General features: G+C 38.1%; 1 protein-coding gene across 1 annotated transcript; it reads right to left on the reverse strand.

Moving 5' to 3' along the window:
- Positions 1–515: 515 nt before the first annotated feature.
- On the reverse strand, positions 516–7,895 carry LOC105446027. Its single transcript, XM_030993930.1, has 4 exons — positions 7,665–7,895; positions 4,583–4,711; positions 1,423–1,579; positions 516–646 (listed from the first exon to the last, which is right to left on the reverse strand). Exons 1-4 carry the CDS (start codon positions 7,773–7,775, stop codon positions 516–518), a joined length of 528 nt encoding a protein of 175 aa, XP_030849790.1. The 5' UTR covers positions 7,776–7,895.
- Between the last annotated feature and the right edge of the window lie 6,561 nt (positions 7,896–14,456).

Here is a 14,456-nt window from a genome sequence, read left to right on the forward strand (position 1 = left end):
CCTCATAAATACCTAATCTGATAAGATTTCCCGGATATTTCCGAAGCATAAGCATGGAATCTAATTCTTTTCATCTTTCTTGTCTCTCTCATTTTATTATTATAAGGTATATTTCTTTTTGTGTAGCGTGGATGTCAGGAGTTGAAATAAAAATTATTGATGAGTGTCAAGAGAACGTTTTTTTTTCTTCAAATCCTTTCAAATTGTATTCTTCTATTCTTTTCCTTCTCACTCCAGTAAGATCCCCAAATTATATTTATCTATACAAATCTGTTTATTAGTTAAACTGGACTTAGACGATGGCATTGCAAATTAAATCGTTAAATGAAAATATTGAAACAGAACGCAAACAATAATGATAATTCTCGCTTATACCTTTTGATCCATGCCTGGCTTACACTAGATACTTATCTAAAACGATATCGGAATATCATTGTGTAAGAAATGAATTATCCCATTAATGATATTAAAATAGGGATTGGCGTTTATCGACATTAGCGCGTAGTAAACAATTCTTACTTGGCTTTAGAAGTATAAACTTCATCGGCTGCGGCTGACACACCATGAGGAGGAATGTCGACTGATGTGGATGCCGACAGTCTCGGGGATGCGGAATATTTTTTTCCTGGTGATGTCTCGGTTATTCCTATTTCAAGAGTGGGAAATTGTGTTCACTTTGTTAAACTACGAATTCTTTATATTCATGTTATCGTGTTTATATTCATGTTACATTAACAATTTAATTACGATTCAATAAGACAAATCATAATTTGTCTTTGATTAAATTTTTTGCCTCATTTTATTTAATATTGTTGTCATCTGCTAACGATCAAAATATAATTCATGTTGGTGAGTTTAAGTTTAAATCGTATACATTTGTATTGATTAATGTAAGCAAAATCCTTACATCTACATTAAGCATCTTTCTTAATATTGGAGGTGAAGAGAAATAGTAAAACAAAATAAACATTTTAAGAAAAAGGACAAAGAACATAGTATATGTTCCTTGAATAGGAAATTCAAAGGTTTTATTTAAAGTTCATGAGGGTCCATGACACTCATAACGTCCGTCAATGCCAAAGAGTTTCCCAACCTCTCGCAGAGGTTGGAACTTGGTTTAAATTCGATCGGTTTGAAAATATTTGCAGTCGAAGGTAAGTTATGTTATATTAAAAATAAACAGAACCGAAGTCGAGATTCCCGTTTTATATCTTATCCGTCAGTAGCCTTTCAAATTTTTTTGGACTTTGGAGGTAAACATGATTACCGAATGTTATTAAACTTTACTTCAATGTATTGGTTATCAATTCCCCCAAAAATGTATCATTGTTAATACAGTTACGGCTTATAGACAAAGTGAAGTACGGAGCCTCATTTACTATAATCGAACAAAAGAAATAAGCATAACAAAATATAACCCACCTCGATGAGCAAGAACATGTGTTCTGAACTTGATGTCCTTCGTAATCATCGACTGCATCACTTTCAGCTTAACCGGCAGGTCATCTGCTTTCCCGTTAAAATCCAAATCGAAGTAGACGGTATGCTTAGTATTTCGGATGAGGCTTGCATCGACATTCTGCCAATTGATTTAAGTAAGCGTTTATATGATACAATTCGCAGTAAGATATGATTGACACAATTTTTAATGAATGTATTTGTAGGGGATTACACATGAATTACATAACATGCAAAAGTAAAGATAATTATCTGCATTTTAAGAATAAAATACACTGGTACTATGGGGGGGGGGTAGGATAATAGATAAGTTACAGCTATGTGCTTGTCTTTGAATAAGAATCTGAGCCGCCGCATGAAGCATGAGCAATATTTGCCTCCCTTGCAGGAGAAAACAACCAAATAACTCTCTATAACATAACGAAGAGACATTTACAGAGTATTGCTATCGCATTATTAGATTGCTCTTGTTGAGACAGGGTTTTGCTAGTCGGCGACAATTCATCCCTGCAGCAGTAAATACCTCATGTATATTTCACTTACACCATTAGTTGTCCACACGCTCTTACCCGGACCAACTTCCAACGATTGATTTAACACGACCTTCCACCGATCAGCGTAACTCACGCAGAGCCATCTACACATATAGTTTGGCTAACCCGGTTCAAGTTGGACACTATATGTGGCGACTACTGCTTTGTTGGGCAAAAACAAAACAAAATAATTAATATACGCCATGTTGTGACCCCGTGATACCAAGTTGGCCAAACGCTGTGTATAGATGGCTCGTGAAAGGTCACATATCCTCCCGGGTGTAAGTGAGATCATCCACACGGTCAACATACGCTACACTTGGTCGTGTTCGCGAGTTACTCCCGGAAAATTCCAGGAGTAAATAGGTCGGGGAAAAGGTAGGCGTAGCCAACACGACCATCGTTTAGACGGTCACTACTTCGGCCTTTACACCTACCTCACCATATTTACCCCGACTAGCTCTTAACACCCCAGGGTAACTTGCCTCCGTCTGAATAAGACTACTAGGGACTTTCAGATTTGCACGTCCACAGCTTTGACTGCAACGTGTGACGTCATTTTAGGGCACTGCGCATGTGTTACGTCGTCTCAGTCGGCGATCGAGAATGCGTCAACCTTGATTTTCCTAAATCTAGTACATACATGCATACATATTGGTATTTATATAGCGCCTTTACATGCTCAAGGTACTAGTATGCCGCGTGCGCATAAAATATACAGTTCCTCAGGTAGACAAAGGAACACTCCTTCCCTGCTATTATGTAAAAATGTGTAGAACAGGTGTCACATGCATATTCACCTGTTCTACATATTTTTACATAATAGCAGTGAAGGGATGTTCTTTTGTTGAGGGTAGAATGAGGAACTGTATATTTTGTCCTCTTTCTTTGTCCGTGATGTTCATAGTGTTACTTCCTGCATGCATGTATATCGTCGAGTGCAATCTAAAAGATTTATAATGAGGGAGTTTACAGATACAATCTGCGCATGGGCAGATAAAGGTCATTTGTTCCAAAATGGTAAAACCCACAGAGATGAATACTAGATATGCGCTCATGAAAGTTATGTAACATTATTCATTTATGCACCAACGGTACATTCTATGATACGCAGGTGGAAGTATTCTTTTCAAGAGGTCAAACAAAAGGTATTCATGAAGCACATCTAGGACTTTGGCAGTTGTTATTCTAAAATGCTCAAAGTGGAACTTCTTCATGTGTAAAAGATCTGTGGATATTTGGGATCATTTGTACCATGTGCTATCTGTAAACTCCCTTAGTGTAGTCAACATGGGCAGTTATTGATCAGTCGGCGTTCGTCGTGTTCTCGTCAACTCAATCTAAAAGTCTCTACTGTCATACGGGTTACTTGTTTGTATTAAAAGAACACCGCCATTGTTTGTAATCTCTTAGCGTCGAGCATCTGCGTAAAGCAAACCTGAATGTACAGCTCAGCCTGCATTTCGTTGAAATTAAACACCACTCGGGACGTTTGAAATTGTCGGTTCATATACTTTGTTATTAGGGACTTTTAGATTTGCACGTCGGCATGGTGGACTGCTACGTGTGACGTCATTTTAAGGCACTGTGACTTCCTTTTAAGGCACAACGTCACACGTAGCAGTTCACAATGTCGATGTGCAAATCTAAAATTTTCTATTGTTAAACGCCGGAGCATGCCATCTTTATATAATTATGGTAATTATTTTATGTGCCCACCATCACCGAATGGCACATTAGGGACTTTTAGATTGAATGGACGATAACGGCGTGAACGTCGACTAATCATGGGTGTCAATGGCAAGCCGTTTTAACATTTTCCTATTTTTTAAAATCAAGAATTACCATTGCTATACAACAGAAAATCATTTTCTCGATATCAAGAATTACCATTGCTTTACAACATAAAATCATATCAAAAGTTGAATTCTTGCTATCAAGAAATAGGAATACATATTAAAACGGCTTTCCGTGGACACGCATGATCAGTGAACGTTCACGCCCTTCACGTCCACTCAATCTAAAAGTCCCTATTGTCTTGCGTGGGGGATGCGGTGATCACTAACACTTTTGTGTCCCATTTACTACTTTCTCCACTCCTTCCTTTAAATTATCATTTTCCCTCTTTATTTCCTCCTTGCCTCAATTATTTTATGTTGTACATCGTGGTTGTAAACAAATCTGCAAGTCGGCCCCTTTGCCGTTAATGATTTATTATGAATACAAATCATTTAGGATTAATAAATGACTTCCCCCTAAAACTCTTTAAAAAGCTGTTTAGTAGGCCTTGAAGGAGGATTTTGAAATTTAAAAAAACACACCCTCATTTGTTTTTATATGCTTGAACATAATGCAGGCGAATAATTGATATATGAAAAAGCCGACTACAAAATTACAAGTGAATCTAAAATGAGGGCATGATCTATAGAGACGATCGGAATAGAAATGAATTGTGTCATCATGCGTTACTTGGTCGACTTATTAAGGTTTATTCAATAAGATGTAGGGAATAAATAATTAGAATACAAACTATTCTTAATACAGTCGATACCAGTCTAAAAACTCAGGCGGGGGGGGGGGGGGATTCTTACCTCTGTAAGTGTGGCTCTATCACTTAGTTGGCACATGACTGCCATATCATCATCTTTGACATTCATCTCATCGTCATCATCTTTAACGGGTTGATATTCTGCCTGGTCTCCGATTACATGAACATCTCTCTGTGACAAAGTAATGTGACAATTCGATGTTTATAAAGAACACAAGTAGTTGTGAAAAACGGCTGTTGGGTTTCAATTGGATAGAAGAAAAATTGAGAGGAAGCGTAATCTACTTGATATTGTTAAGAGAGAGGTTTAGAGAATCATGCTCCGTTTACATTATGTTCCCGGCGGCCACATCACTCAGGTTTCAGGCCACCATAGACAAAATGGGATAGACGTAATAGACATTAAAGGAATAGACCAGTTTGGAAAACGCCCCCCCCCCCCCCCCTCTCAAAAAAATGAAATGGAAGCTCTTATTACCAATCATGTGAAAGAATATTTGTTTTGACTGATACGCGATGATACAAATTTTGCCGGGAAACTGCCTACTAATTGATATATTTGGTAAATTATTATATCTATCTGGACCATCTAGATATCGTGAACGTGTCGCGTAGTCCCATACACATCTTTCAGTTAACACTGCTTGTAACTTTACCAAGACTGGGCCACTACGGTGCGGCCTGCGGTCTACCACGAATGCCGTTACGTTCCCTACTGGCCCGTCGCGTTGTGTTGGGCCCCTCACGTTTCTCACGTTCTGATCAAGGTCTGACACGTTTTTCATGTTCTGTCTGGGCTTTCTACGGATTATACGTGGACGCCGTGCAGCTTTGGAGCACGTTTGTGCCCACGTTATAAACAAGGCCTCCCAAGCAACATCAATAAGTGTACTATCCTGATATTTCGACGAGACAACATCATGAATGCCCAAGATGAAGAGGATTTATTGTTTGCATGTTTGAAGGTTGCATATAAACAAGGCCTCCCAAGCAACATCAATAAGTGTACTATCCTGATATTTCGACGAGACAACATCATGAATGCCCAAGATGAAGAGGATTTATTGTTTGCATGTTTGAAGGTTGCATATAAACAAGGCCTCCCAAGCAACATCAATAAGTGTACTATCCTGATATTTCGACGAGACAACATCATGAATGCCCAAGATGAAGAGGATTTATTGTTTGCATGTTTGAAGGTTGCATATATCCAGTCTTTGCGTCATCAAGAAGAAGGCCAGCAGCAGTTGCAGAGAGGCAAGGCCAGAGTGCATCTGGCGGGAAGAAGGCGGATGAGAAGACCAAGATCCAAGTGGATGCGCGCAGATGATAATCGGAAGATAGAAGGCAACAGTTGGGCCACTACCCATCATTTCTCTAGAGAGCTCCCCACCGAAGATGTCAACGCCTTCCAGAACTATCTGAGGATGCCTCCAGAGCTCTTCGACGAGATCCTAGGAAGGGTAACACCAGCCAACGAGAGACAAGACACGAAGTTTCGCTCTGCCCTCCTCCCAGCAGGTGCATCTTCTTTAGCCTCCTTAGCCACAGGTTCAGGTTCAGTTCAGAGACCGGGACATGGTCAGCAGCAGCAGCACGCTCCTCTTCATCTGGCGGCGGTGAACGGCGGGTATGTTCAGGCTGCACCTGCTCATCTACAGGTGGTGGTGGTGCGGGACGGGGGGGGGGGCTTCGTACGTCTTGGATTCTTCGGTGGCATAGCTTGGCCTTCTTTCTTCAAAGCTTGGTCTTCTTTCTTCGTATTGTAGATGCATTATTGTGTTGTCGAATGCTCAGGCTCGAATGAAGCTCCCCTGCCGGCCCTGGCTTTTATATACTCGCTCCCAGATCTGGCGCGCTGTGTCAGACCGTAGTAGAACGCAACGCGCTGTAGCGCGCCGGACCCGTTGACCGTCACACGCCGGGAAGCCGTGATTAAACGCGACAAAACGGCTGCCATACAACCTACCTTGGCGTGAGAACCGTTAAAAAAAACGTGGCAAAACGGGACAAAATGCGCAGCAGTCGTGAAGAAATCGTGACTAAACGCGGCACAACGTGACAAAACTTGGCTGCCGGGAATTCCCTAGTGTTTACTGTGTGAGTAAAACAAACTGTTTACACCTAGAAAATTGCTAATTATTTAAAAAAATAAATCATGTATGAACAGTAAACTATTCTACATCTTATGAAAAAGCGTTTTATCCCAAATGCTTCGGTATTTTTTGTTTTTGGTGGTGTGTGTTCACGCTTGGATGAACAGGAAGCATTGTTTACGAGAGAGCACAAATCTACTTGCCCAATATAGTGATGCCTACAGTATGTAATATGTTGGGATTAAAGTGAGAGGACTAATTGAATGTATCAAATTAGATGCATTGCATATGCTTTTTGCAGAAGCAAAGTCACAGAAACACACGCAAAGATGTTCGTTGATATTTGATATTCGATATTTGATATGCGTGGCATGGTTAATTTGGGTTAGGGATATCATTTGGATCTGCAATGACCGAATTAATACCAAAATCCTAATTGTTGTATTCAAACATCACATCTAAGCAACTTTGGCTCAAGTCGATTTTTGCACTTACGCAAACAATGCCTCCTGTTCATCCAAGCGTCACGGAACATATACCACACAAAACTGGTACTAAATAATTCGGGATAAAACATTCTTTCATAAGATGGATAGTAATTTAATGTTCATAGATGATTTATAAATAATTAGCAGTTTTCTAGGTGTAAACCTTTTTTTTTACTCACACTGTAGAGTGCAGGAAAGTGTGGGTGAACCAGGTCATGACTCTATTTGCATTATTAACCTGGTCAAGTTATGTAATCTTTTTATGGACTACCTACATACTGAAAGCTAAGTTAATACATATTACACAAATCACCCTGCAAAACCGAACCTTTGAATACATTTAATTCCTTAACATGGATTTGTAGTCATGACAAATGGCAAGGATTTAGTTTAAGTCTTTCATGTTAATAACAATGAAGCCAATCCAATCTAAGCATTATTATTATTTTAGTGAGCAATGCATGATGAGTATTGATGGATGTAGGGTTTTATAGAAACATTTGTTTGAGATTACTTCGTACGACAGATATGTATGCCATACCCAAGAGTTTCCATGAGGTTTGTTGACCATACGAAACTGGAGCATCATCTCCCTACACTGTGGCATAATCTTTTGAAGAAAAGGCATGAAGGACATTCGTTTGTCTCTCATGGAAAACCAGTCTTTAATGAAGGCCAGAATTCCATCTGAAAAGTGCTCCAGTACAATCTCCACATCGTTGGATGTAACCCTACAGGTTCTTGAAGTTTGTACGATGCGATCACCTTCCCCTTCTGTAAAAAATGAAAAATGAAATGAATTGCCCACCACAAATAGAAGGAGTATGATACATATTCTTTCTTTAAAATCAGTTGAAATGTTACCTGTTTTGGTAAGCTTTCACTTGCTGTACTGAAAGCTTCTTCAGACCTAATTCATATCCCCCCCCCCCCCCTGTTTGAGAGCAAAGAACTTATTTCAAGTTACATCACCAATCATATGAACCTCTATGTTGATTTAAGTTGTAGTCGTAGTTATAATAGTAGTGATTTGCTAATCGCCTCTCATATTGCAGTGGTTACCTGGCAATTGCTGTGGTAATAGTTATTGCTGGGTCATTAGGAGGAATAGCATTGATCGTGAAGATTTTTGCGGAGTAAACAACACCATTATTATCATTATTATTTTTTATAATTAGTGTTATTATAAATATGATATAATTATTATTATTATAAATTTGTATATATATATATTTGTTTACTATAACTAGTAATATAATTATCATTATTATTATCAATATTGCTATTTTTATTGTTACTATGTTCATTATTATTATATATATTATTATCATCATTTTCACCATTATAACTACGACCAGTATGATTATTATCATTTTATTTACTACTACTACTACTACTACTTCTACTGCATGTACTTTTATTCACCCTGTTGTAGCGCCCAGCAGAATAATCACTTGTTGTCAATCTACGATCCTCTAATTTACTCCACTCAGTTTTTAAACGGCTATCTGCTTAAATGGGTTCGGTTTAGTTTATTTATAATTTGCATGCATGTAAATGGTGACGGATGAATTGCTGTCCATTTTAATAGTTGGAGGGTATGTAATTATAACCACTGATTATTACAAATCAAACCATTTTTTCTTCTAATTTAGACATGCTAATTAACTTTCGGTTTCTTGATCACAATGCTTTACCGTGATTAACGGAGTACAAAACGACTTGCACTTTGTCCGGATCAATGAGGTTGGCACAATGGGGAATCTTCAATCTGACAGGTTTCTCCGATACAAACTGTAATCCTGACGGAAGACACCGGAAGCCATAAGTAACAAGCGTCTCGTCGTGTCTCAGAGTGATTTCAGGTGGGACGTCTGTGAGAACATCTAACGTTATCGTTTTACCAGAACCCTCTGGCAATGCACCGTGGGGGATGGACAGAGTGAGTCCGTATGACGGAATATGTAGCTCTCCTCCGGTTTGGTCAAAGATCCCTTCAGAATGGTATTTGCCTACGGGATGCGAGGAGATCTTACCTTGGGTACTTTGAATATTTAATGCATGGTGTATTGAAATAATTTCAATAAACAATTTTTAAGAAATTTATTTTTAAGGGAAATTACTCCTAGTAAAATTAATCTCCAGGACTTCTGGAAGCCTATGTTTTTTGCTAATGTGAATCTGCCAGTGATATTGAGGGTCATCGTTGTTTCATTTGAATTTATTTGAGCCAATAAACATATATATTTTTCATGTTCCTTTTAAATCAGTACAGCACTAAGTTCGGGGTGGCTGTTAATGTGTTATAGTATTCCAAGGAGTTTACAGCGTCAGGATCATACATTATTGTCATACGAATTATGTGCATGATGATATAAGTTTGTTAGGTGATCAAGTAAAATATTTTCAATTCGATTCAATATTCATTTTTATTCTCAATGGTCTACTAACTGTATTTTGAACATGGAACATGTTTCATTTCTTTACTTGCCAATACTAAGATATATGTAATAATATTAAAGATATCAAGAGGATACTTACCTTCATATTCATGTTGCTCGTTAACACTCAGAGTTCTGAAAAGAAAGGCCAACATTAATGATAACATTTTAGCACTGAGTATTCAGATTTTTGCATTCAATGTACCTAACCTTTGGTAAATAAAGAGCCGTTAACCGTAAGAGATAAAGAGCTGTAATCAGAATATTTAGTCGGATAGGTTTAAATAGTTTGTAATAATTCGGGGTAAAAGTTTGCGCTGATAGTTTTAAAAAATCCTTTTGACCCTCGTCATGATAATTCGGTCTCTTTGACAACTATTTTTGGCCCACTCTGACCATTTCGGTCACGTTTTGTCAGGGTCAAGCTTATTTTCATATCGTCAGAAAAGGAGCTTTGATAGACATGTTCTATTTTAAAATGTGCCCGGATGGTAGAAAATAGGTAAAATGACTTCCATCAGCATAGACAAACTGAGCTGCAGTTGAGTCACCCGACTCGACCAAAATGACTTTCCAACATTACGTCATCTAGTCTTTGTTTGTCTGTCATCTTAGCTAAGACGAAGTGATTATGGCTAAGGTATTTTTCTTAAACTAGACATGTTCTAAGACATTTTTGTAGACTTAAGACAAATTTTTAATTTTGTTATTAAATACCAGCCCTATTTTTTCAACATACCATTCATTTACTTCGGCTGAATTCTTTTCTTTCGATGTTGACCTAAGTAATTTTTATTCAATTAGATCAATTGTTCTGAAGTTGCTGATATCAGCACATATTTTCATACGGTATTTCGACGTCAAAACTTACCTGTCCTTTGATTATAACTGAACTAAAAATAAGGTCTGAAAGTGGACAACAGTTGAACAAGATTGTTTTGTTTTTTGTTTTTGTTTTTTGGGGGGAGGGTCAATTAGATTACTTTTCGACCATCAGGGAACATATTCTAACCTGGCTCGAGATCTATAAACCTCACCGGCTGCTGCTGATGCATCTTGAGGAGCAATGTCGACTGATGTGGATGCCGCCGGTCTCAGAGATTCGGTTATTCCTGATTGTAAGAGTGGGAAATTGTGTTAACTTCGTAATTAGGTTTATGTTATTGTTTGTATAATCATTGTTCATTAGAAATTTAATTACACCCATAATTATATATCAGTGATTCAGATTGAGTGTTGTCACCAGCTCAACCAACAGCATAGTAATTTGTTATTTGCGTTCACGAGATGAGTTTAATTTTTAAACTTGTATATTGATTAATGTAACCAAAATCCGCACATTTCATTTAGGTTTATATGTTAAATGGGGGGTGTTGGCCCTTTCGATTATCGCAAGACGAAAATCCAATTGAATCCCCATTGAATCCAATTTGGAGTAAATGGAAAGTGAAACAATGGGTACCCATTGAAACCAATGGGGACCAATTGCCAATTGGTTTCAATGGGTACCCATTGTTTCACTTTCCAATTACTCCAAATTGGGGACCAATTGCCAATTGGTTTCAATGGGTACCCATTGTTTCACTTTCCATTTACTCCAAATTGCCAATTGGTATTGAATTGGGATTCAATGGGGGCATTCAATGGGGATTCAATTGGTAAATCGATCCAGTTAGAAGAACCAGTAATAAATTATTGATTCTTCATAATCGATATTGGCAACTGTCCACCAATTAGGTATATTCCAATCTCATTTGCATTAACTACATCACAAAGATCATTTGAAGTGAATTCAAGAGTTTCATTTACAGTGACATTCGCTCGTACAAATATATATACTAAATATGTATATTGTTTCTTGGTTAGTAATCATATAATCAATATATAAATCAATATATCTATTGCTAAAACGTGAATGTAATTGTTACATGATCAGACAAAATAATCTATTGGTTAATAATTGCTGAAGGAATAAAGAAATCACAAAATTGATGTGCATTGTCATGATTTGCTTAACAAATCATGATAAATTTATTTTTCTGTGACGCGTGTAAAGTGATAATGAATATTCATGAGATGCCTAGATTTGTTAGTTTCAATTGGCCAATTGGTTTCAATGGGACCAATTGAAGTCCAAATTAAGGCCAATTGGTCCAATTGAAACCGATTAGGGACCCATTAAAGTCTAATGGGGCCTAGGCCAATGGGGCCAATGGGTCCAATTTGTCCAATGGGGCCAATCCGGACCAATTGAAACCAATTGGGGACCCATTAAAGTCTAATGGGGCCTAGGCCAATGGGGCCAATGGGGCCAATTTGTCCAATGGGGCCAATCCGGACCAATTGAAACCAATTGGGGACCCATTAAAGTCTAATGGGGCCTAGGCCAATGGGGCCAATGGGGCCAATTTGTCCAATGGGGCCAATCTGGACCAATTGAAAACATCTGAGGTCCCATTGAAACCTGTTAAAACCTATTGAGACCAATTGAAACCAATTGAAATTTCAATTGGTGTTCAATTGGTTTCAATTGGATTTTCGTCTTGGGTATCTATCAGACAGTGAAGGACTCTGCACACCAAACACGACACACTACAAAACGACCCGACACCACGACAATATTTTTACAAAATCGCTCTAACACGAATCTTATGACACTGGTCCCGTGCTTACTGACCGTAGGAAGTATGACACAACATCAATTTCAAATGCCGTGTAGGCCTACGACGTTTGTATCAATTCCGAAAAATCGATGAAACGACATTTTGGCTATCAATCATTTTAGCGCGGAGGATTTCCGATGACGTCATATTTATCTACGCTCGGTTATAGATTGTCAGAAGCTTTTCTTCCCTCACCCTCAAATCTCTATAGGATTTTATGTGTATTTGTGTTATTATGCTGCCTTAAAATTACCATACGGAGCCTAGCCGCACTATCTAGTACACGGCGTCTCATCGAGTCCTAGATTCTGCCAAAGACTTGCGGTCTGATAGTCCCTGACTTTGGTTTAAAAGTTGCTGCATATTTCTTTACGAGACTACGGTAAGTGAGAACATTATAATTACTTTATAACTAGAGGCCTAGAACAATATTCTAAGTTAGATAAGGGTCTAAATCTTAACAAAGAGCAAGTTAGATTATACGTGTGACGTACCAGTACTACTACTTCTACTACTAGTACTTCTACTACTACATATACATCATTATCATCAAGCTAGGCCTAGGCCTATACGGGAGTGTAGGATATCATGTATAGCCTATATTATATACCTCACTTAAGAAATCCAGCCATCTGATTGGTCGAAATTGCATTCATAAACTTTAACTATTCCTGTAAAATTCCCGGTGAAATTCCAAATCCATGTAATAGTTCTAAAATAATAGTTCTAAAATCCCGGCAAAATTCCAGTTACAATGGTTACCGGGAAAATAGTTCAGTCTTGGTGAAATACCCATAGGTTCACATGTTAAAAACTGGTATGAGCGATCGAGGATACCGTACGTGTGCAAAGAATTGGTCGATATTTGTAATACAGCACAGCACAGAGCAGACGACCGTACGTACGGCATTCTCGGGCAAAAATGGCTGAAGAAACTCTCCCAACATTTAAACTTCAAATGCAAGACTTGCTGACAGCAAGAACATCAAAAGGGAACATCAAATTCTCCATAATGTATTGAAAATGGATCTATAGTAGTGCTAAAATCCTTCCCATAGACTCTCATGAGTGCGCAATGCATAGGGATGTGTGCAATCTCTATGATAGAGATTGCACACATCCCTATAATAGAGATTGCACACTTCCCTGTGCATTGCGCACTCATGAGATTCAAACTAATATTGCTCGTGATCCTGAATGTGATACTCAATAAAGTGATGTGTCATATGAAAGAGCAGATTTTTCTCCATATTCCCCACAGGGCCGGCCCACCCCCAAAATTGTAAAAATATCTTCTTCCTTAGACTAGAATATAGATCTAGTCTACTCTGAAAGATACACTCAGTCATACTCATAGTCATAAAAAACAACCGTGCAGATAAATTAGAGAAAGGCCAAGGCGGTGTCATATGTTGACTCTTTTTTCGGCATATAAAAGTATTAATGACTGTTTTAATATTCGAGAAATAGTTGTTTTTATACGCTCAAGGGAAGGTTACAATTGTGTTATTGTCCGAGGCGTTAGCAGTCATCAATACTATACTATACTATAGGTCTCCCGTCAATCACTTGGTACATTGGTTTATAAAACAGTGCATGCGTGGATGTCAGACTATGCTATTTTACAAAGTGTTTGTCTGACCAAAATGAATCCAAGCAGTGTTTAAATTAATTGATGCTGGTAGCAGTTACTAGAATGTAGAGACACTGTCACGTGTACAGGTAAACGTTCCAAGACTTGATGACCCGTTTGTTAAAAAAAAGACATATACCTACATGTGGATAGTCAGTCTACGGCTGGCGCCTGCCTGTGAGATGACTTTAACAAGACATATTGAATTAGATCTAACGACTTGAGTAACGTAGGCCTATATCTTTTGTAGATAAACGTTTATACTTACGTTGGCAGGTCCAATTAGTCACAGGTGAGTTTAGAAAATTAGTTAGACTCGGGATTTATCAGTTTGCTCTTTATCTGTAATCTATATATTCATGTAACTTAACCTTAGGACGATTGAAAACAAACGTGTTACTCGTTCTTAATTAGCTTCTAGACTCTATTTGTACAAATAGCTCGTCGATGGTCATAGTCTAGACATACTCTAACTGTAAGAAACTGGACTTGTTAATTCTCATTACATCACTGTGTAACTGGAATAGATGTCCAGGGTTTGTTAAAGACTCGATAAAGAAGATCTATCAAGATTATTTATAGATCTAGAGCTCGAC

Source organism: Strongylocentrotus purpuratus, unplaced genomic scaffold, assembly GCF_000002235.5.
Source record: "Strongylocentrotus purpuratus isolate Spur 01 unplaced genomic scaffold, Spur_5.0 spur5_scaffold_20, whole genome shotgun sequence".
NCBI classification, from domain to species: Eukaryota; Metazoa; Echinodermata; class Echinoidea; order Camarodonta; family Strongylocentrotidae; genus Strongylocentrotus; species Strongylocentrotus purpuratus.

Excerpts from the sequence above, each read along its gene's own strand:
- LOC105446027 (XM_030993930.1), bottom strand. The coding sequence starts at position 7,775 with ATGAGAGACAAACGAATGTCCTTCATGCCTTTTCTTCAAAAGATTATG. Across the intron at positions 1,580-4,582 it reads ATAGAGCCACACTTACAGAG|AATGTCGATGCAAGCCTCAT; the intron begins GTAAGAATCCCC and ends ATCAATTGGCAG. Across the intron at positions 647-1,422 it reads ACATGTTCTTGCTCATCGAG|GAATAACCGAGACATCACCA; the intron begins GTGGGTTATATT and ends CTCTTGAAATAG.